A 22916-nucleotide genomic window follows, 5' to 3' on the forward strand; every position below is an offset into this window, starting at 1 on the left:
TAAAAGTGGACTCAGTTTAGTTTTTCAGTTGTTTCTGACTCTTGGTGAGCCCATTTGGGGGTTTTTTGGGAAAGATATTGGAGTGGTATCAATCCACCTCATTTTACAGATGAGGAAACTGAGGCAAACAGGATTAAGTGACTTATGCAAGTCAAACAACTACTAAGTGTCTGAGGCAGGATTTGAACTCAGGAAGATGAGTCTTTCTGACTTCAGGGCCAGCCCTCTATTCATTGGGCCACAAGAACAACAAAATATAGCCTCTAAGTAAAAGATCTGGCTTTAATACCTCCCTTACCTCAACAGTGGTCTGCTTTCTTTGCTTACTGACCCTTGATTATGTTCAGGATAATCTAGATTTCAAGATGAATGGCTCAGCGAGATTATTAAAAAAGTGTTACAGAAAAACAAATATAAGCAGCGAGTCCTACAAAACATTTAAATTTTCTTGTGATTTAGTTTTCCAGGTGGAAAAATTAGTTATACATAATAATATCATTACTATAGCTAACATTATATAGTACTTACTGTGTGCCAGGCACTGTGCTAAAAATATTTTATTAGTTATACATAATAATACCCAAGGGGCAGCTCAATAGGTCAGTGGATAGAGCTCTGGGCTTGGAATCAGAAAGACTCCTCTTCCCCAATTTAAATCTGGCCTCAGATACTTAGTAGCTGTGTGACCCTGGGTAAGTCACTGAACCTTGTTTGCCTCAGTTCCTCATCTGTAAAATGAGCTGGAGAAGAAAACAGCAAGCCACTCCAGTATCTTTGCCAAGAAAACCTCTAAAAAGGGGTCATGAAGAGTCCAAAATGACTCAAAGACAACAAAAATAATGTTTAAAATGTGCAAGGAACTAGCAGGTAAGAAAAATACATACATATATTAAGGAGTCCTAAAGGAAGAAAAAAGGAAATCCTTTCTTTAAAATAACCCTTTTCTCATCAACCCCTCTTCCCATAATCCTCCCCACAACCCCTCCACATACATTCTCTAGTACAGACAGGTAACTAGCTGGTGCAGTGGAAAGAGTGTTGGACCTAGAGTCAGGACGTTGTTATTCAGTCATTTCAGTCATATCTGACTCTTTGTGGGGTTTTCTTGACAAAGATACTGCCTTGCCATTTCCTTCTCCAGCTCCTTTTGAAGAGGGGAGTACTTGGGGCAGTTAGGTGGTGAAGTGGCTAGAGCTCCTACCTTGGAGTTAGGAGGACCTGAGTTCAAATCCAACCTCAGATACTTGACACATACTTGCTGTATGACCCTGGGCAAGTCACTTAATCCCATTGCCTAGCAATAAACAAAAAAAGATGGGGGAACTGAGGCAAACAGGGTGAAGTGACTTGCCCAGGGTTACACAGCTAGGAAGTGTCTGAGGCCAGATTTAAATTCAGGAAGTTGAATCTTCTTAACTCCAGTTGTATCCACTCTTCCACCTAGGTGCCCCACAAGCTTTGTCCTTATCCCAAATAGAACATAGATGGGACCTCCTTACTCCTTTCTACGGTCCCAATTCCTCATTTTTACAAATGAGGAAACTGAGGCCCAAAAAGGAATCCAAGCCCACTTTCTTCTCTTTCTACAATCTCAGTGCCTTTTTTTAATACTACACTGCTTCAATTATTAGAGATAAAGAAAAAAGATTCTTGTATATGTTAGCCCCACCCAGCACAAACTGATCACTTGAAATCTTATCATGCAGATTGACTCAGTTTTTGATAATCAACATCTTCTCTGGTGCACCCTTGGCCTCTCCCCTTGGATTAAAGGGCTGGAGGGCAGCATTCTAAACTCCTCCCCAAGCCTTCCTCTATAGAGGGCTCTGAACTTTCAGAATACTCCAGGTAACTCTCCACTGTCCATCGGCAAGCTCTACTTGGTTTGGACTCTATAGAACATCCTGATCTCTGGTGCCCCCTCCACCTTTCCAGCTTCCATTTGTGCACTGTCTTTCTCCATTCTATTATAAGCTCTGCAACGGAAAGCACTGTTTTTAATAATGATCATTACTATAGCTAACATTTATATAGTACTTACTATGTGCCAGGCACTGTGCTAAAAATATTTTATCATTTGATCCTCAAAACAACCCTGGGCAGAAGGTGTTATTATTATCCCCATTTTATAGTCAAGGAAACTGAGGCAAACAGGTTAAGTGACTTGCCCTGGGTCACACAGCTAGCATTTGAGGTGGGATTTGAACTCAGATCTTCCGACCTCAGGCCTAGCACTCTATCTGCTGTTGTTCATCCTTCATTTTTGAAGAGGACATCATGTCTTGATTTGTGGGTGAATTGGATTTAAATGAGGCAGAGTTGCAAAAAGTCTTCAGCTTCACTGTCTCTTCCAGAATCATCAAAGCCCAGTGGCAGGACAAAAGTCAAGATGACCGGTAATGGCCCAGGAGGCAGTGGATGACCTTGGTGTCTTCAGTGTCTGATGACAAAGCTCTAAGCATTCCACAGCGTCTGCTTCAGCTGTCTTCACGGTGGCCATCGGAACAAACTGTTCTCATTTGCGCATTCTGTCGGGAACAACCTTCACATGCTTGGGGTAGCTGAACTCACTGAAGTGTTTGAGGCCCACTGGTTTGAGGCCCTCAACTTGGTCAGTTGTCTGCTTCGAAGATTCTACCAGGGTGTGGCCGTTACACATGCTTCAGCTTCTTGGAGCCACAGGTAAGAGTTGAATGACAGGTGGACACCAAAGGTGAATGAGGGAGCCCAGAAAAGGGCTTGGCAAGCCCTCACACCAGAGGTACTGGTCCTCCTTGAACACCCCACACACACCATCTAACTGCTGTACAACCTAGCTATAGCACATCATTTGTATCCCAGCACTTAGCACAATGCCTGACTAGAGCAAGCACTCAATAAACTGAACTGAATTACCAGATAATGTTTTTTGGAGACTTGGTCCTTTAAATACAAATGAAAAACAAAATTTCAGTCCTCCAATGCTAGGGTTAATGCAATTGGTGGTGTTCGAAGGCATCCAAAACCACAATGTGGTGGAAGGACATATAGCCATGATTCAGGTAACCTGGATATGAATCTTGTCTCTACCACTTATTAGCCACGTGACTTTGGGTATCTCACATAACCTCTCTAAGTCTCAGTTTCCATAACTGTAAAATGAGGTTACTAACACCTGTCTTGCCTAACTCACAGGGTTGTTGTGAAAATCAAATCTGATCATATCACATCAGGACACCTGGGTCCTAACTTTGTCACTTACAAGTTGTGTGAGCTTGGGAAAGTCACTTAATTTCTCTAGACCTCAGTGGCATCATTTGTAAAATGAGGCAGTTGGGCTAAAAGTTCCCTTTCAGCTCTAACACTGTGTAATTCTCTGATTCTGCTCAAAAGTGATTTTAAAAACTGTGAAACACTCTACAAATGCAATGTATTATTAATAACATCATTTTGAATTTATATATTTTTGATTCTGAGGACTTAAAAGCATAAAGAATAAACTTCAGTCACAATAACAACATTGGTAACAATGAAAATATGTCCCATTTAGTGGTCATGGTAAATGTTTGATAATAATATATTCTGTAATGACTTTTCTAAATAATTTCCCTTTCAGAGAATAGTGATATAATATAATAATGAATTTTATTTTTGTAGTGCTTTAAGATTTGTAAAGCGCTTTATAAGTATTATCTCATTTTTCCCCCTCACAACAACTATGAGGTAGATGTTATTATTATACCCTTTTTGCAGAGGAGGAATCTGAGCAAAGGTCAGACTTAAACCAGTGTCACACAGCTAGTAAATGTCCGAAGCAAGGTTTGAACACATCTTCCTGACTTTGAGGCAGTTAGGGGGTACCGTGGATAGAGTGTCAGGACTGGAGTCAGGAAGACTCATCTTCCCGAGTTAAAAATCTAGCCTCAGACACTCACTAGCTATCTGGTGCTGGACAAATCACTTAATCCTGTTTGCCTCAGTTTCCTCATTTGTAAAATGAGCTGGAGAAGGAAATGGCAAACCACTCCAAGATCTTTACCAAGAAAACCCCAAATGGAGTCACCAAGAGTCAGACATGACTGAAAAACAACTGAACAACACAAGGCTTGTGATTTCACTGGTATTGCTGAGGAAATGCTCTCTGCTAATGCAATCTACAGCATAAGTATTAAATTCTCCAGGTTTGCATAACCAGTATGTTACTGGGACAAGACCTGAATCCAGATAATCATGGTTCCAAGGTTATTAACCTTTACATGATGCCATGCTGGGTTTTTTGCTTGGTATGAGGAGAGAAATACATTTTAAACTCACAGATTCCAATTCCTCTTCCCCAAATGTCCTCTTTCTGAAGGTGAGGATCAAACATGTGCTAGTTAAACACTGTTTATTGACTTCACTCTTAATTGACACTGAGAGGTAGCTGAGTGTATTGGATGGAAGACCAATCTTGAAGTCAGGAAAATTTGGTTTCTGTCTCTGACATTTATTAGCTGGGTGACCATGATCAACTCAGGAAGAACTGGGTTTCAGGGCTTCTATGCTGACTAGATGAGAGACAATTTCCCCAGGCAACTCTGTAAAACTGGGAATTATAAAGAACTTACCAACCTAAGTCCAGGAAAGGAAGTTTCTATGCAAGGAGTTCCACCCCTCCCCCTTCCCACTTAAATCACAGATCTAAACTGATTTTTTTTTTAAACTGAACATTAGGATAATATGAGTTAAAACTCAGTTGTAAGCTGTGTATGTAGATCGAGGAGAGTAAACTAGAACCTCTCAGGTTCCCTTTAGCTCTAAATCTATATTATTTTATGACCTTAGTCCTAGGTCAGCTAATAATTTGCCTCGTGACCTTGGGGAAGTTCCCTAGGTCCATAGTAAGTGCTTCCCCGCCCCCGCACCAGACATTCATTCATTCATTCATTCATTCATTCACTTGTAAAATAAGAGAGCTGGGCTCCTGCAGTCCGGAGATTCCCGGGTACTACTATAGTGTTTTTTAAATCGGTATGGGTGTAGGGGGAAGTGTTTTTACCCGGTGGGGAGAGGGAATTACCCGATCCTCAGGAAAATCAAGTTTACTGTAACTTGACTAAACAAACAGCAACCTAATCTAGTTCTTCCATTTTTCGCGGAGGGAGAGTGGGAGCAGGAGGGAGGGGGGTAGAGATGGGGTCCCCTTTTTCTCGCTCTCTTCCCTAGAGCACACATTGTCTTTCCTTCTTGGGCAGGCCCCTCTTTTCTCGTCTGGGGCAAGGACTAAAGAATGATTTCATTGCTCTCCCTCCGGGCTGCCAGGCAGGAAACGCTCTCAGCGCTCGGATAAGCCTGCGTTTGGAAAGGGGGAAAAAAAAAGAAAGGAAAAGGAAAAGAGAAAAAAAAAAAGGAACAAAGCCAGAAAACTTGACCAGAGGCGCTCGCTCGGAGCCCAGCAGGATTACTACAGGTCTCCAGTTTCCTAGAAACATGGATCCGACCCCCACATAGCTGGGCTTGTGGGCGGTGTTTTTAAATATATGCTAATCCAGCTGACAGGCGGTGCAGCCGGGCTGGCTCTCCCCTAGTCGTCCCTGACAGCCAGCCGGGAGGGAGGCGAAGCTCGCGGAGACGGCGGCTCCGACGTGCGCGGCCTTGGCTTGGCCGAGGCGCTACCTCCGTCCATGCCGGCCACTGCCTCTGTCGTCCGGCCCTAGGGGAGCCATGCGCCTCTGAGAATGGAGATCAAGGACTCCGGCAGCGTGGTGCTGACAGCCTACCACTCTTACGCGCCGTCCAGGCTGCCCAGGATCGAGGCGAGCTTCGCGCCGGAGCTCGGGGCCGCCTCGTCGCCGCCGGGCCACTCCGTCAGCAGCAGGTAAAGCGCCCGCCAGGCCGGGCTCGGAAGCCGGGCTGGGCGCGCGGTGCTTTCGGTTTGGAGCCGGCGCTCCAAATGATCCATTGGCAGCTGATTAGGTCGGCTGCCCCGTCCGTCACCGTATCGTGCCTGGATTGTGGTTGCACATTCTTCCACCCGCCTGCGTGATGGGAACTTGGTTAGACAGCTCTGCCTGAGAGTGTGGGTGGTGTGTAGCCTGACCCCTTAGTCAAGACTTGTGCAATGTGAAAATGGCTCTGAGGTTGTTATCTCGTCTGTAAGGTCCAGCAGCTGTCTGGTCATAATAGCCAGATTCTGCCATATGGGCTGTCAGAAACAACATCCATGTTTCCAAAGCAAGCTCTGGGGAGAGGGCTTATTAACGCAGCATGTGGCTTTGTGGAATGCATAATAGATGTGTGCGTGTGTGTGTGCGCGCGCGCGTGTGCGTGGTGTGTATGTGTGTGTGGTGTGTGCGCGTGTATGTGTGTGCATGTGTATGTGCGTGTGTGCATGTGTGTGGTGTGTGCGTGTGCATGTGTATGTGTGTGCGTGCGTGTTTGTGCGCGCGCACTCGCGTCTTGGTAAGAAATGAATATTGGAACTGGAAATTGATTAGCAGCTGGCTGCCCCCACATCTGGCTTGCAGAGAGCCAAAGTCGTCCATCAGAAGAACGAACACCATTTGTTTTAAGACACAACCTTTCCTGAAAACAAAACAAAACAAAAAAAGTTTAAATGCTAGCTCATTACAAATTTGGGGGGGGAAATCATTATTCAACATTTTCAGGAAACTTTTGGGAGAACTCTCTTTGGTAACTTACAGCACATACAAAAAAAAAGTGGAGAAAGTCTTTAAAAATTAAATCCCAGTAGAAATGTTGCCCCTCTTCCCCCCCCCCTCCCCCCCCTTTCGTCGCTTTCCACCGCCCCCCCCCCCCCGATTTCCCCGTCCTCCCCAGATTCCATGTAGTGAATTCATTTGGTCTTATAACGCGAGTGAGGCTGGGGAGCTAGTATGTTGCTCTTAGATTCACTTTTTGCTGGGAGATTTTTCCCAGATTCCATGCAGTGAATTAAGTTGGTCGCGTGTTATGTTGCTCCTATAATCACTTTTTGCAGGGCAAATGGAAATGTTCTTAATGCCTTTTGTTTTGAAAGGGGACGACCACGGGGAACATATCTCTAAGTGTCCTTTGGAGGGAGTAAAGCTGGGATCTGTCTTAAACGATTGTTTCATGTTTCAACTTTTTCTTCCTTTAAGAGGGCAGTGACGCCTCCATTTACCAAATCAAAGGAGGGACACTTAGGAAGGTGCGGCTAACTGGTAAAAGTCTGACATTGATGAGGAAGGGGAAAAGTGTTTATGGAGGATGACACTTGGATAAATGGGGGGTGGGGTGGGGAAGATTCACTAGTGAATGCTTTTGCTTAGGTGTAGGCAGTAATTTAGGCTATGTTTTCCTGAAGAAAGATAACAATCTTTAATTGTCTTCTTCCTATCACTTGAACGTCTCTTGAGTTATGTGACTATGATTACCTCTGCTTCCTAATTTAATTGACTCTTGAGGGTTTCAGGCCATTATATCCTTTTATTTGAAGGAGTTAACTTTTGGCCTACACTCATAAGAATGCCTACAAGAGAACCCTAGTGACTTATGGTGAACAAAGAAAATATTATTTCTTCCCCAAGAGCTAGCCCAGTGAAATATTTTTTTTAATCTATGGAAATGAGAAAGTGACATTTTACTTTCATTTCCCCCCTCAGCAAATTATTTTAAAGTCAGCTTGATGATGCAAGTTGATAGACCTTCATTTCATGAGTCTTCAGAGCATGCTCCATGCTCCACAAGGCTAGTGATAATTACCCAGCTTATGAGGCACCCAAGTAGAAAAGATGTTAGTGATGTGAGAAGGCACAGCATACTTTGGAAGCCTGACGCCTTAGTCAAGACTTGTGCAATGTGAAAATGGCTCTGAGGTTGTTATCTCGTCTGTAAGGTCCAGCAGCTGTCTGGTCATAATAGCCAGATTCTGCCATATGGGCTGTCAGAAACAACATCCATGTTTCCAAAGCAGGCTCTGGGGAGAGGGCTTATTAACGCAGCGTGTGGCTTTGTGGAATGCATAATAGATGTATGCTAGCATACAGTACAGTTGTCAATTTATTCTTGATTGTTCTAAATCCCAAGCCTGTGGTATGCCTCTCCACTCCCCACAAGAGTCTTTTGTTGCTGTCAGCTTTCTGAGACATGGATTTGGGCCTTTATATGCCCTTCTGAATTATATTCCCAGTCGGTGATTCATTGGTTTCCAACAACTCCAACCAAAGAGAGAAGGCCCTGTATTTACTTAGCCAGAGGCCATCATTAATCCTGTGTCTGATAACAGAAAATAATCGGGCCTAAGTTATTAACCTTTGACTTACTAACTGCTGATCAATATACTCCTTCAGGGCAAGCTTAGGATCTTTGTGTGTTAGTTGTAAAGAGAACTCTCTCCGCTCTTTTCATCTAATTGCTTGCCTTTTCTAAGGCCACAGTCACTGTGAGCCTTCTGAGCATCAAGTGGGATCCCCTGACTTTGCAAGAATCATCCTTCTCTAGCTCTGCCTAACATATCCATTTCAAAGAAATCTATTCCTCTTCAGGTCTTCCATTTACCCGCTGCTATCTGCCAAATTTATGGAGGGCCCAAGAGAAAAAGTTGGGTTAAAACAACAACAAAAAGCCCCATTAAAAATCCAATGAACATATCACAACATATCTTGGCATCGGTTAAAATGAAGTATAGAATATTCATGGAACTCAATGAATGAAACTTTTAGAGAAACCTCCATACAATTACACACTTTCAGCTGCCCTTAGTAAGAGATAGGGGTACCCCCAAAATGCTAAATTAGGACTGACAGTAAATCACTCCAAAGTTAAGATGAATTTAAATGAACTTTAGTATGGACTGTCATCAAACTGTGGGTTTGGTTTAGATGACTTCTGAGATACTTTCCAGCTCTAGAACTATTCAGTCACCTAATACTGACATCCTTGGTCCACGTGAACAACTTCTGTTGAGACAAATGGAAGTTCTGCATGTTCTTTGGATTGTGGGGTCACAGTGTTGGAAGGGGGGGCAGGAAACAAGTGTTTATCAAGCACCTACTATGTGTCAGGTGTTGTTTGAAGTGCTTTACAAATATCATTTCATTCAATTCCCACAACAACCACGGGATGTTGGTGCTATTATTATCCCAACTTTACTGTTGAGGAAACTGAGGTTAAGTGACTTGGTCAGGGTCACACACAGCTTAAAAATGTTTTAGGCTGGATTTGAACTCACATCTTCTTGACTCCAGGCCTAGCTGCCATCTAGGAACCTCTGAGGTCATCTAAGTCCACCACCCTCATTTTACAGATGAGGGCACTAAAACCCAGGAAGATTAAGTCGTTCACCCCAGGTATTGGAAGAAGCCACTTGGTAGAGTAACAGCACTAAACTAGGAGACAGAAGACTTGGGTTCTAGTTTGCTGACACAGTGGAGTCAGGAAGACCTGGGTTCAAATTCAGCCTCAGATACTCACTTTGTCTCTTTGGACAAGCCACTTAACCTCTGATTGCCTGATTTTCCTCAACTATAAAAATCGGTATAATAACAGCGTCTCTCTCTTATTGGTTGTTGTGAGGATTAAATGAGGTAATATTTGTAAAGCATCTCACACACAGCAGTCACTATATAAATTTTTATTTCCATCCCCTCTGCTCCCCCTTCCAGTTCTAGTGATTTCTCCACCCCTATGCCTCGACCCTGAGTAGAGAACTTTAATTCATTTAATGTCTCAGTTTCCTCATCTATAAGAGGGGATAATGTAAACAAGATTCTCTAGAATATCAGCTCCTTGAGGGCAGGAACTGCTTTTGCCTTTTGTCTTTGTAGTCCCATTACCAGGCTCCTGGCACTTGTATTTCTTTGTGTTGCTTTGTTCAGATGAGCTCAGTAAATGTTTTTCTGCTTTTTTACTTCTTCCTATTATTGTATGAGGTCATCTTCTGTGGGCCTTTGTAAGACAAATTTGCTTCCCTTTGGTTCCATGGGGTATCTTCTCCGTGTATTCAAGAATTATTTTTATTTGCAATACTCTATAGCATATAGTTTCAAATTTTTTGAGAAAGACACAGACTTTCTTCCTCATTGTCACAATCTAATCTAATTCATCCTGGACAGGAATTTGTTCTATAGTCATCTTCTCCATAAATGTGAGTTTTCTTCCTTATTCTCTTTTCATTTTGTTCAAAGCTGTAATTTTCCTGTGACTTCAGATAGTGGCTAAAATGACTTCACTTTGACCTGCCAATCTAAACTCAGTTTATGAGTACCAACATACATATTGATCTGCTTCATTAATTGAAGTAGGCTGTTAAGATAATTTTCATTGATCTTTTTTTTTTTTTTTTTGTGGAGCCAGAGGAAAACCTTTAAAATCAGGAAGTTGTTTCATACAGATTCAGTAATTTAAAATGAGAGTATTAAATAACTCTGGGCAAGTTTTCCCTTGGAAAAGGGGAACGGCATTTGTAGGTAAATAAGATTTGACCCAAACCAATTTCAAAGAAGAATTTCAATCTGAGATATTTCCCGTTTGACTCAACTAACTTAAGATAACAACAGTGAAGAAGCATTGTTTTACTATGCAAAATTCTTAGTTATTGGGTAGCTTAACTTTGTTCCCAATTAGCAAAAATAGTGTTTTATTCTGAACATTGCCCATTCATTTAGCTAATTTGACTCAAATAAAAGCAGTTGGTGTCCCATGTGTTCAATCCATTTAGAAGACAGGGTGGGATAACTGATTGTTACTAAGCAAACAGCATTTGGTAGGTGAAGGAAATGTCATTTCCAGTTTTACAGACACTTTGTATAAAAAAGGGATAGGAGAGAATGAAAAAGAGTGAATTTAGCTCCATTTAAAAAACAAAAAGAGTTGAGAAGAGACTTAAGCACTGGAGAAAGCTTCACACTAAATGGTCTCCCTGGTCTGGTTCTAACTTTCTGGGGAAGTACCATCACACACACACACACATACACACACACACACACATACACACACACACACACACACACACACGAAATAAATAAAAGTTCACCCCACCCACAAAATGAAAATTATCTGAAGATAACAAGCTATCTGAAGCCTTCAAGAATTTTCCAAGTTATATACAAATGATAGAAAGCATTTATTCTATGAAGGTGCAGTATAAACAGCTTGAAGTATTTCTGATGTTTATCTCATTATACCATAAACTTCCTGAGAAGGCAAAAATAGTAAAGAAAAAGAACCCACTCTTCCTTAAAAACAAGTATAAAAGCTGCCCAAGGTGATCATGGGAATTCAAAGGCTACTCTACTATTATTTGACTTTCCTATGAAGCACTGCATTCTAACTCATTTTAAAATCCATCTCAAAATCATTTTAAAACAGGTGTGGAGAGATTTAGTTGAAACAACCAGTTAGAATATGCATTTTTGATTTTAAAGAGAATATTACACATTTAGCCACTTCACTTTGTCAACTGGCACTCATCTAGGATGGAGTTTTATTATTTAGTTAAGACAACATTTATTTTTAACTATAAATTCTTGCTAAGTCAGGCATTTGCACAAGAGTGTGCATGTGTGCAGGCGGCTGTATGTACACACATGTACACATTCCAGGCAATAGCAGACACGTTTCTTCCTGTAGGCCTTAGAAATGCCCATGGAATGTCCTCTGGGATACTTACAAGGGAATATGAGGTATTTATAGACCATTCTTCATGTTATGCTTGAAACTAGAGTTAGCTTCTCTGGTTTCCTTTTACTGTGGTACTCCTGCTGATCTCCTTGGTACCTCCACATGTAGAGCTGATGGAAAACATCTGGCGCTGTCCCTTAGTGATCCTTCTATTTGGCTGGCTGCTTGATCCACTTTCAACTAGGTCATTTCCCTCTGATTACAGGATGGTTGGATTTGCCGACAAAAATGTAGGAAGCTAAGGATGCTATAGAGTCACCATAACAGGGATCCTGACTTCATCAGCAGCCATTTATGGCGTTCTTGCAGAAAAGGGTGTTTCTACCTCCAAATTCTCCCTTTTAAAAAAGTCATCTTAATACTCCCAGGTTTCAGTTTTCATTTAGCACACTGCCTTCCTCCCAACAAGTTTTGTTTTCTCTATCCAAATAAGTACTAGTTTTGCCACAGTGTACCAGAAAAGTCCTGATATTCCTAATGATGAGAACACCAGTGGAGAAATGGCGATGTCAGAGTTCATGAAAAGTCTAAGACCTGTATTTCCTGAGTTTTGAAGGAGCTATTTATTATTAGAGGTGGTGTTTTATTATAGTCTAAAAATAAAGATTGGTAGGGCAGTGTGGCACAGCTCGTTGAGAGCTGGCCTTGTCACTAGGAAGTCCTGGGTTCAAGTCCCATCTCTGAGTCATACTGGTTGTATGAAGCCAGGCAAGTCACTTAACCTCTGAGTTTGTTAGACCAGAGGTCAGGGACCCCCTGGGGGTCTCTGAGACCCTTTCAGTGGGTCCTCAAAGTCAAAATGTTTTATTATAATACTAAGATGATTTAATTTATAATATGATAAAATAACAGTTGATACAACCCACATTAACAAAAGCTCTTTGAAGGGCCCTCAATAATTTTTAAGAGTGTAAAGGGACCTGAGGCCAAAAAACATTTGAGAACATTCCTCTAAGCACTCTCTAAAACCATGAATCGCAGAGAAAATGCTTACCTGCTTTGGCAGTTGGAGTCTTCAAAAATGTTTAGACACTTGTCATAGAGCATTCAGGTTATGTCTTTTTAATGCACTTTTATCTATCAGATTGCTCTTTCTTTGTTTCCTTTCTTTGTCCTTCTTCCGTGTTACATTCATTAACTGTGGGATTTCCCCCAAGGAAGTGTCCTTCGACTTTTGTTTTCATTCTCATCCATCTTACTTGGGTGATCTCAGCTCCTGTTGTTGTTATTCAGTCGTTTTCAGTCGTGTCTGGCTCTAAAGGACTCCATTTGGGGTTTTCTCAGGAAAGATACTGGAGTGGTTTGCCATTTCCTTCTCTAGCTCATTTTGCAGATGAGGAAACTGAGGGAAACAGAGTTAAATGACTTGCCCAGGGTCACACAGATAGTGTCTGAGGCTAGATTTGAATTCAGGAAGATGGGTCTCCTGACTCCAGGCCTGGCAGTCTATCTACTGCACCATCTAGCTTGCCCTATGTGATTGCCTTATGTTTCTATGGGTTTGATTATTATCTCAGTGCAGATGATATAGCATATCCAGCCCTAGTCTGTCTCCTGAGCTCCAGTCAGTGCATCACTCAACTGCCTTTTGGACATCTCAAGCTGATGCCTCGTAGGCATCTCAAACTCAGCATGTCCAAAACAGGCATCATTATATTTCCCTACCAAGCCCTCTTTTTTTTTCCCCCAAATTTCCTTAAGAGAACACTACCATCCTCCCATTCACCCATGTTTGAAACCTTGGTGTCAGTCTTGACTCTTCATTAACCCCACCTACCTAACTGGTTGCTAAATTGCACTGTTGTGTTTCTAAATCGACCAACATCTCTAGCATAGGTCTCCCATTTTCTATCAAGATCCTTCTCACCTCTCACCAGGACTATTGCAATAGCCTCCCAACTGATCTTCCTGTTTCAAGTGTTTTCCCACTGGAATCCATCCTCCACTCAGGTGCCAAAGTGGTTTTCCCAAAGACCAGTTATGACCACGTCACCACCCCCCACCAATAAACTGCATTGACTCTCAGTTACACCCAGGATCATTGATAAAACTCCTCTATTTGAGGTTCACCACAACCTGTCCCTTCCTGCCTTTCCAGTCTTCTTCCCTCCGTGCAAGCTATAATACACCTACACTGGCATCCTTACTGTGTTCCTCACGTACGACACCCTATCTGCCATCTATGCCTTTGCGATGCTTGTCTCCATTCCCATCCCCCCTCATCCTACCTTTGGGAACCCCTTGTTTACTTCAGTCAATACTCAGATGGAATTTTACTTGTGCAAGGAGACCTTTCCTGGTCCTTCCAGACACTACTGCCTTCCTCGGATATTATCGTTCATCTACTCTCTCTATTTCTCTTATGCACCTAATTGTTTATATGTTGTCTTCTTTGTTAGAATATGAGCTACTTGAGGGCAGAGGTTGTTTTTGCCTATCCTTAGCACTTAGCATTGTATGCAGACATTAATTTTTTTTCTGAAAATGCAAGAATGAGATTCTAATTTCAAATGAAACTTCAGTTTTATTATGGTGATTAAATTGCATCCTCTCTGATCGATACTCTCTGGTTGGCATTAATCTTCCTCACAACTTGCTCTCATCCTACTTTCCTGGCCTTATTACCCATTAATTCCTTTAATTGCACTCTAGTGTCCCAGGAAACTGGACTTTCTTTCTGATCTTTACACAAAATACTCCCTCTCCCATTTCCAGGCTTGTCTTCCATGTCTTCCATGGCTAGAATACATTTCTTCCTCCTCACTTCTGCCCTTTGGAATCACTGGTTTTCTTCAGTACTCAGTCCAAGCACCAGTATCTGCATGAAGCCTTTTTCTTGATCACCTTAGCTGCTAGTGGTGACTTTCCTCCACGTTCTCCCCTCCTTCCCTCATCTTGTGTCTGCTTTGTGTTTTGTAGATGCATCTCTTTGCCTGTTACCTCCTATTAGAATGTAAGGTCCTAGAACAGGGACCATTTCTCTTTTGCCTTTGTATACCCTCCCTCCCTCCATTCCTGTCTCCAGGTACACACTTAATAAATACTTGTTGATCATTCAACTAACTGATCAGTGAAAAGCAGTATTTTTTTTTCCTTACTAGTTTTCCTGAAATTCTTTTTGGAATATTCCTATTTCCCCCCCCCCCCCCCCCCGAACTTTGAGATAAACTATCTACTTTGTATGCAGTAAAAATTATCACTTCCCTCACATGAAACCAATTCCTTTGTGAGGCCCTACACATCTGGGACAATTTTTTAATACTAATTTTCTAATTCTGCCTTCTCCAGGAGTTTTGGAACCTGGGGAAATTTTTTTTTGGTGGTAGTGATGGGGGAGTGAAGGCAAGAGGAAAGGTCAAGGGAATTGAGGAATTGGAAAGCCTTGTTACCTTAATCACATTCTATTTTTGTCCATTAGAGTATAAGCTTCATGAAGGCAAGTGCTGAAGGCATGAAGGCAAGATTGATAGTATGCAATGATGATCTCAGATGCTAAATAAGGAGGGAGACTATCTGTACACTTAATGGAACAGATCACAATTGTTTTTGAGTACTTATGTCTGCTTTTTGTAGTTTTCCTATCATTTTTTACTTCTTGCAGAGTTTAATTCGGTAGCAACCTGCTTCTCTGAATTTGTTTGAAAGATTATCGATTTAGATTTGGAAAGTCCAACCTTCTCATTCTTCACATAAGAAAACCCAGAGAGACAAAGTCATTTGCCCAAGGTCAAACAGTAGCAAAATCAATATTTGAATTCAGATTCTTGGACTCCAATGTTGTTTTCACCTATTTTGCTGAAATTACAGGTTTTGTGTTGAATTTTTTTTTTATTTTACTAGGTTGCAATGAAAAAGTAAGGATAATACTTTATTATTCTTACAACCAATCCTTAATTGTTTTGGACCTAATTATCTTTTTATGAATTAATGAGACTTATTGGTAGTTTTCTTTCTAGTCCCCTTTGTTTGCCTTTTCTGCATTTTGCTGTTATTGAATACATCTGCTATTAGCTAATCAGGGTAAAGTTTTTATGTCTTATAACATAAAAGTAAGTGGATTGTGTTGAAGCTGAAAGTCATCTACATGGGGGGGGATTGAAAGTCATATAACTGAATTTAAGTTATGGGTAAAATAATAGTAAATTGACTGAATAAAGACTGGAGGAGCCCTCCTGTAAGTAATTAATAATAATAACAATAATAGCATTTATATAGCACCTTAAGGGTTTGCAAAGTGCTTTACAAATATCTCATTTTGTCATAACAACAACAGCAGCAAGAGGTAGGTACTATTGTTATGCCCATTTTACAGATGAGGAAACTGAGGTGGACAGAGGTTAAGTGACTTGTATGGGATTACACAGCCAGGAAGTGACTGAGGCCAGATTTTGAATTCAGATCTTCCTGATTCGAGGTCCAGCACTCTTCACTGTGCCACCTAGCTGCCATTTTTCACAGACCTAATTTGCCCATCTCTTGCTGGAACATGGTTCTTTCTTTCTTTTTTTTTTTTTTTAGGCAGTTGGGGTTAAGTGACTTGCCCAGGGTCACACAGCTACTAAGTGTCAACTGTTTGGTCTGAGGCTGGATTTGAACTCAGGTCCTCCTGACTCCAGGGCAGGTGCTCTATCCACTGCGTCACCTAGCTGCCTCCACATGGTTCTTTCTTATTTGTTTTCTGCTTTTTTTATTGGATTCGGGATAGCTGAAGTTAGTGACTCCTCTACACAGGTATTGTTGCTATAATATCTTTTTGTAAATGTGTAATATAGATATGTGCATATTTCATTTTTCCCAATCTTTGAAAGATGTACAAAAATATGAATTAACAATTTCTTTGTATTTGAGGTAAATGAAAATTGATTGAGTAAGATTGGATTCTAATTGCTAGGGTTATGAGAAGTGATGGGGCATCCCTTAGAGAACCAGCTGGAGCATCTCATGATGTCCATCAGTAACATGTAAGCTAATTAGGGTCTCTACAGGATATTCTAACCAAGGCCTCTTGTCTAGACAGATTATGCCTGCACACATGGAGGATGAGATCTAACAGTGAGAGTTGATCAACAATTTGACAGAAATGTATTATTCCCAAGGGGCATTGAGCTAGGTGCTAGGAAAGTACAAAATTCAGATTAGGTCCAGTCCTCTCCCTCATGGAATTGACAGTAGAATGCGAGAAAGGTGATATATGCAATCTTTAAGACAGTTCAGTGTCAGGCACTGTGCTAAGCACTGGGGAGAAAGAGAAGGGCAAAAGACAGTCCGTGTTCTCGAGGAGCTCACAGTCTAAAGTGGGGAAAGACAAAATTCAAACAACTATGTACAAAGAAGCTGTATGTAAAACAAACTGGAAATACCAAATCCAAACAAAGCAGTTGAACAAACATTTATGAAGAGTTTGCCATGCACTGAGCACCGTACTCTGGGATAAGGGGACGTAAAAAGTTTAGGTAAGTCATGATCCCTGCCCACATGGAGCTTCCTCTTATAAAGGGGGGAAATGACAAATAACTCTAGCATGAAATGAAAGTGCAAATATTAAAAAGCAAATGATCTCGTGAAGATGGAATGGGGAAAAGGGAACAAACAGATTTATTAGGAATCAGAGAAGGCTTCATGGAGGAAGTAGTGCCCAAGCTGGGTTTTAAAAGATAGGTAAGAATTCAACAGGGTGAGAGGTGGGGTGGGGGTGGGAGAGAGAAGGGTGTTCTAGGAATAGAGAACAGGAGATGGTAAAGTCCGGAAGAGGGGATAGCAAGTAGTTCAATTTGACTGGAGTGTGGAATATGTGGAAGCAAATAATTTGAGATGAGACTAGAAAGACAGAGTGGTATAGACTGTAGAAGGTTTTTAATGACCTTTTAGCTTGGTGAGCATTAGGGACCTTCTGCAGTGTCTGGAATGGCCTAAGGCAGATATATCTGTATGAACAATAGATTGGAGGGAGAAAAGACTGAAGGCAGGAATTACAAATAAGAGACTGTTGCAGGTAAGCTGTGTCAGAGATAAACAAATTCTGCAATTAACTAATAATTGCATAGAATTGTACCAATAACTGAATGTTGGCACTGATCACTTTTCATGCATACAAGGGAGCTAGCACCATCTGCACACCTCTGTGAAAATCCTGTGACCGATCTATGATCTTGTGTTAAATTTTTGGGAAGAAGAGTCACAGAGTTCAAAGGGACTCAGAGACCGTCTCTTCCTACTTGTACCAAAGCAGGAACTGTGTCCTCTCTCCCCCTACTCAACGTGTCCAACAAATAGTCATCCAACCTTCGTTTGAATATCTCGATTACTTCAGAAAGCATTCCATTCCATTTTTGCACAGCTGTAAGATGTTTTTCTTTACCTTGAGCCTAAATTTGCTTCTCTGCACATTCCATACATTGCTACTGATTCTGACCTCTGTAGCCAAATAGAACAGGGTGAATCCCTCTTGCACATACCAGACTGTCAAATACTTGAAGCACTACTAAATACAGAAGGGAACCAGGTGGGCAATGGATAGAGAGCTGGACCCGGAGTCAAGAAGACTTGAGTTCAAATCCTACCTGCAAAGACTCACTGCCTGTGTGACCCTGGGCAAGTCACTTAATTTAGGTCTGCCTCAGATTCCCCATCTATAAAATGAAGATAATAATAGTGTCTGGGATTGTTGGTGAGGATAAAATGAGATAATATTGGTAAATATTGGTAAAGTGCTTTGCAAATTTCAAAAACTCAAAACCTCATGCTGTATTCTGATTTTGTTTCTACCAAATCTTTTCCAGGCTAGGTTTCCCAAGTTCTTTCAATTCAAAAAACATTTACAAAGCAAATTATGTATAAGGCACTGAGCTAGTTTTGAGGGATACAAAAATGATGAGACCATTCCTTTCCTCAAAAAGTTTGCATTACTGGAAGATAAAACAGATGAGGAAATGCAAAGGAGGGAGAGTACATTAACAACTGGGTGTATCCAGAAAACCTTGTCTTAGGAGGTAGCTGAGTAATTAACAGGTAAAGGTGAGAAGGGAAGGTGTTCCAGGCTTTCGGAACAGTCTGTACAAAGGAGATGGAATGTTTGGTTTGAGAAAAGGTTGGTAGACCAGTTTTGGTTGGAACATGTATATGTATTATCTGGAAAGGTAGGAGAAGCCAGATTATGGAGGGCTTTAAATGACAGACTGAGGAGATTGTATTTTATCCAAGGCACGACAGGGAGCCCCTGAAGATTTCTGAACCAACATGGTTCGACTTGTGTTTTAGGAACATTCGTTTGCCATCTGCATGAAGGATGGATGGATTGAGGATGAGAGAAATGGTAAACAGGGAGAACAGTTAAGAGGCTATTGCAATAGAGGTGATGAGATTCTGTTGTAGAGTTAATGGATGTGTGAATGGGGAAAAAATGATCAGTTCTTTTGTAAGATATGGTCCCTAATCCTTGAGCCAGCTTCCTGCCTATCTTCCTTATGAAGCATAATTCATTTATGAGAAGCCCAAAACGCATCATCATTCCATATAATCACATTTTAATGTAATTACCAGGGATTTGAGGGGGTGGGAGTGTGAGTAAGACTAGTCAGAAATGAAAAGTTTCTGCATGAATTCTGAATCTTTCTTTTCCTTCCTTCCTTCCTTCCTTCCTTCCTTCCTTCCTTCCTTCCTTCCTTTCTTTCTTTCTTTCTTTCTTCCTTCCTTCCTTCCTTCCTTCCTTCCTTCCTTCCTTCCTTCCTTCCTTCCTTATTGTGGTTAAGTGACTTGCCCAGGGTCACACAGCTAGTAAGAGTCTGAGGCTGGATTTGAACTCAAATCCTCCTAATTTCAGGTCCAGTGCTCCATCCACTGTGTTACCTAGCTGCCCCCTGAGACTATAATTCAATTTATATTAAAGCCTTTAAATTTTACCCTCTCTTCTTTAAAAAAAATTAATTAATTTATTTTTAGTTTTCAGCATTCACTTGTATAAGATTTTGATTCTAAATACCCTCCCCTCTTTAAACCCATCCCTAATTTTCTCACCTCTCAACCTGTCTCCCCTCCAAAAAAAGAATTGCATTGTAGCTCAAGCTGACAATAGATGATGGCCGTTGTTATCAAATCTACATTTCTAGGATAAAAAGAAGAAGATGCCCTAGTGAAAGAGACAGAAAAGGAGTGGTCAGAGAGGTAGGACCAAGTCTATGCCATATAACCTTTTGAAAATTGCCTGAAAACTACTATATAATGGTTTGCATAATTCTCACTGCCGTGTGATATGTCTTTAGTTGTTGTCTAAAACTGTTGCTTAAATAAATTCTCAGGAATTTAACTTAATTAATGTGTTTATGTATTGTCTCCCCACCTAGATCCTAAGCTCTTTGTGGGTAAGGATTCTATCTTATACTCAAATGAGATAGTATTTGTAAAAACATAATAATAATTATAATAAAGCACAATAAAGTAATATTTGTAAAAAACACAGTGCCAGGCACATAGTAGGCACTAAATAAATGCTTATTCCTTTTCCCTTCTTCCTAGATGGTGTATCTCCCTGCTACACCCGTCATAGAGCCTTGAGCTTAATAGCTTCTGAATTACTGTTTGTTGGTTTGAGTTTGTGCTATTTATTAATGGCCATTTCTCTGTCCTGTGATCAAGGGACAGATGCAAATGACTTATTCAGGGATTCTTGGGATCACTTGGAGGATAAAAAAAGTCCCATTAGGGCATTTTTAAGATTCAATAGCCAATTAGTCAGTTTCATCTCTTATTTACCCAAGTGGTAGTAGTATGTGAAAATAGAGATGTGCCAAAAGAGACATTCAAATTAGCCACATAATAGATTCAGGGAACTAGTAACAAGGATATCTTCCTCTCAGTTGGAGACAATGTTTTTAGTCCCTTGGCTCATGTCCTTCATAACTTGTTCTTGGACTTGATTATCTTATGTTAATTGCTTGTTCTCTGGACTAATAAGCAAAATAATGCTGTATTACAGATTATCCTTCATGGATTTAACAATGTTATTCAGTGACTCCTTTTAATGTGATTTATAGTTAGAACTTCTTTTGGGCGGGAGATGTGAATGCATGAAATTCTACTTTGAAGTAAATTCATGGTGCCGTCTCTCCTCCCTCTTTTAAGTATAGTCCTGACTGGAAAAAGGCCTAGAAGATTAGCCAGAATCATCTCTAGTTTGGAGGATTCCCAAAAGGGAAGATGAGGCCTAAGTCTTGTCCAAGAATTTGGGTCCAATCTGTGGCACTCTTGGGGATTTGATGAGGTCAGAGTCTTGTACTATAATTTGATCTCCATGAATTTCATTAATGAAAGTACTTCTCCTCCCCCCATTGCCAATCATGGCCTTAGCAGACCATCCTTGTAAGGTATTATGGAGAAAAAAAAAATCATCACTTTGTGGTTAATCTGGTAATTTTTTTTTGACTTAGGTAGAATAGCCTTGGGACAAAAGATAGTCACATCCTAGACTCATACTCAGTGTAGTTTTGTAGGATCTCCTTAAACTTATGCTCCATTGATATAATGTCCAAAGAGTAAAAGGTTTCCTCCTTAACTAGAATTTTATTTGTATCTAGGATAGACTTCACAAAATGCTTCTGGAGGAAGTTTCACAAAAGCAAGCAACTTAACAAGCACCTCCTTCCGCCAAACCTTTTTTTTGAAAACAAATTCAGTTGGTGGAGGGGGGAGACAGGGCAGAGATCCCAGACGTGATGAGGCCCAGCATGCTGTGGGGAAGGTGCTCACTTAGAACACAGGTCAAGGAAAGAAAGAAGGAAGAAAGGAATAAAGGAAAGAAGGAATGAAGGAAGGAATGAAAAAGTATTTATTAAATGTTTACTATATGTCAGGCACTGGGGATATCAGTAGAAAAAGCAAGTCAGTCCCAGCCCTCGCAGGCTCACCCTCCAATTGAGGGAGACAATACTTAAAGAAAGTTCAGCTTCAAGGAAGATGGAAAGTCTTGGAAGTTCTGAGGGAATAGCTGCTGGGAGGCAAGGCCCAGGGGTCCTTAGGTTACATAAGTAGGTCATCTGAGAGTGCTGGGGGACTGTCCAGCTTGGAGACAAGGCAGATGGTAAAGCATGGAGGACACTGGGAAGCAGTGGCAGGACAGATGGTAAGGCCTGGTGGTTCTCCTCCAGGGATAGGATAGAGTTGTCGACCCCCATCTCATCCAAGCCTATGAACAGTCAAACGACTCTGAAGGGAGAAGGCAAGGGGGAGGTGGGGTTGGGTAGGATGTGGTAGTGAGTGGGAGTGAGTCTTCCCATTTCCCCCTCTAATCCATCCATCCCAGGTAGTTTCTGGGACTTCCTGAGGCTGGAGGAGGCGTGGGAGGAACAAGGGGGAGGAGGGAAAGGATCCTTCACCTGGCAGACCTGGATTGGTCCTGAGACCATCAGGGTTTGGGAAGGGAAAGAGGAAGACAAAGGCGGAAGGGCCTCTGGGGTATTGAGTGGTCTTCCTTTGCTACCCCGATGTCCCCAGTAGGTTCTGGAAAGGAAATTAGCTATGTGGTAGCTTCCTATTTTAACTGTTTTTGCTACCTAGATGCTATATTGGTTCTGTGCCACTGAAAGAATTTTAGAATTAGCATTTTCACAGAATTTTCGAGTTGGAAGAGACCTCAGCGGCCCTCTAGTCCAACCTATACCCAAAAGGAATTCCTGTTAAACATACCCATCCTGTGGTTATCCAGCTGGTACCTGAAGGCCTCCACTGAAGGCTGCTCATTCCCCTTTTGGAAGCTCTGAACATTAGGAAGTTTGTCTTGACTTCAAGCCTAAATTTGCCTTGTTGCAACTTCTACCCTAGAGCACAAAGTGCTCAGCACCCTTAAGCAGAGTCCTGGTTATCCTGTCACAGTTGTAGCTTTGGGTGTCACTTCCATACCATTTCAGGTAGGCCCTCATCTACTATATGTGCTTGGACTCATCCTGATCTCTCAGAGGATCTCACCCACGCTCTCAGATGACCCTGGGTTAGCTTGGCCCTTGAGGGGTCCAAACTGAAGCAAAACTGCTCCTCAGTCAGCATCAGACTAGCCTCGAGGGGAGACAGTGCTAAAATTGTATTTGTTTTTAAAGGAATTAATCCTGCGCTCTTTGGTGCTGTTTAAGACACTAGAACCACACCAAGTTCTCAGAATCTGGGCAGAAACCCAACCCCCTTCCTCTCATATATTTTGCACCAGCTATCCTTCCCTCTCAGTTAGTTGCTCTATCCTTAGCTCTTGTTCCATTCTCCATAAGCATCTGGGAATTCCAAAGCAAATTACAAACAGGAAGAGTCGTTTC

At 41.5% G+C, this 22916-nt stretch overlaps 1 protein-coding gene across 2 annotated transcripts in view; it reads left to right on the plus strand.

Annotated features, from left to right (window-relative positions):
• Positions 1 to 2463: 2463 nt before the first annotated feature.
• LOC114031914 (rho GTPase-activating protein 28-like) overlaps positions 2464 to 22916 on the plus strand; it is a 192690-nt gene continuing 172237 nt past the window's right edge. Inside the window, exon 1 of one of the 2 annotated variants that reach the window (XM_027847117.1) lies at positions 2464 to 2682. In XM_027847117.1, coding sequence (XP_027702918.1) covers positions 2549 to 2682 — 134 coding nt within the window. In that variant the 5' untranslated portion in view covers positions 2464 to 2548. Of the gene's footprint in view, positions 2683 to 5696; positions 5837 to 22916 lie in introns of those variants that run through there. The other variant, XM_027847116.1, reaches the window with a different exon arrangement.

This window comes from Vombatus ursinus, unplaced genomic scaffold (assembly GCF_900497805.2).
Source record: "Vombatus ursinus unplaced genomic scaffold, bare-nosed wombat genome assembly UNPS02015255.1, whole genome shotgun sequence".
Classification (NCBI taxonomy): domain Eukaryota; kingdom Metazoa; phylum Chordata; class Mammalia; order Diprotodontia; family Vombatidae; genus Vombatus; species Vombatus ursinus.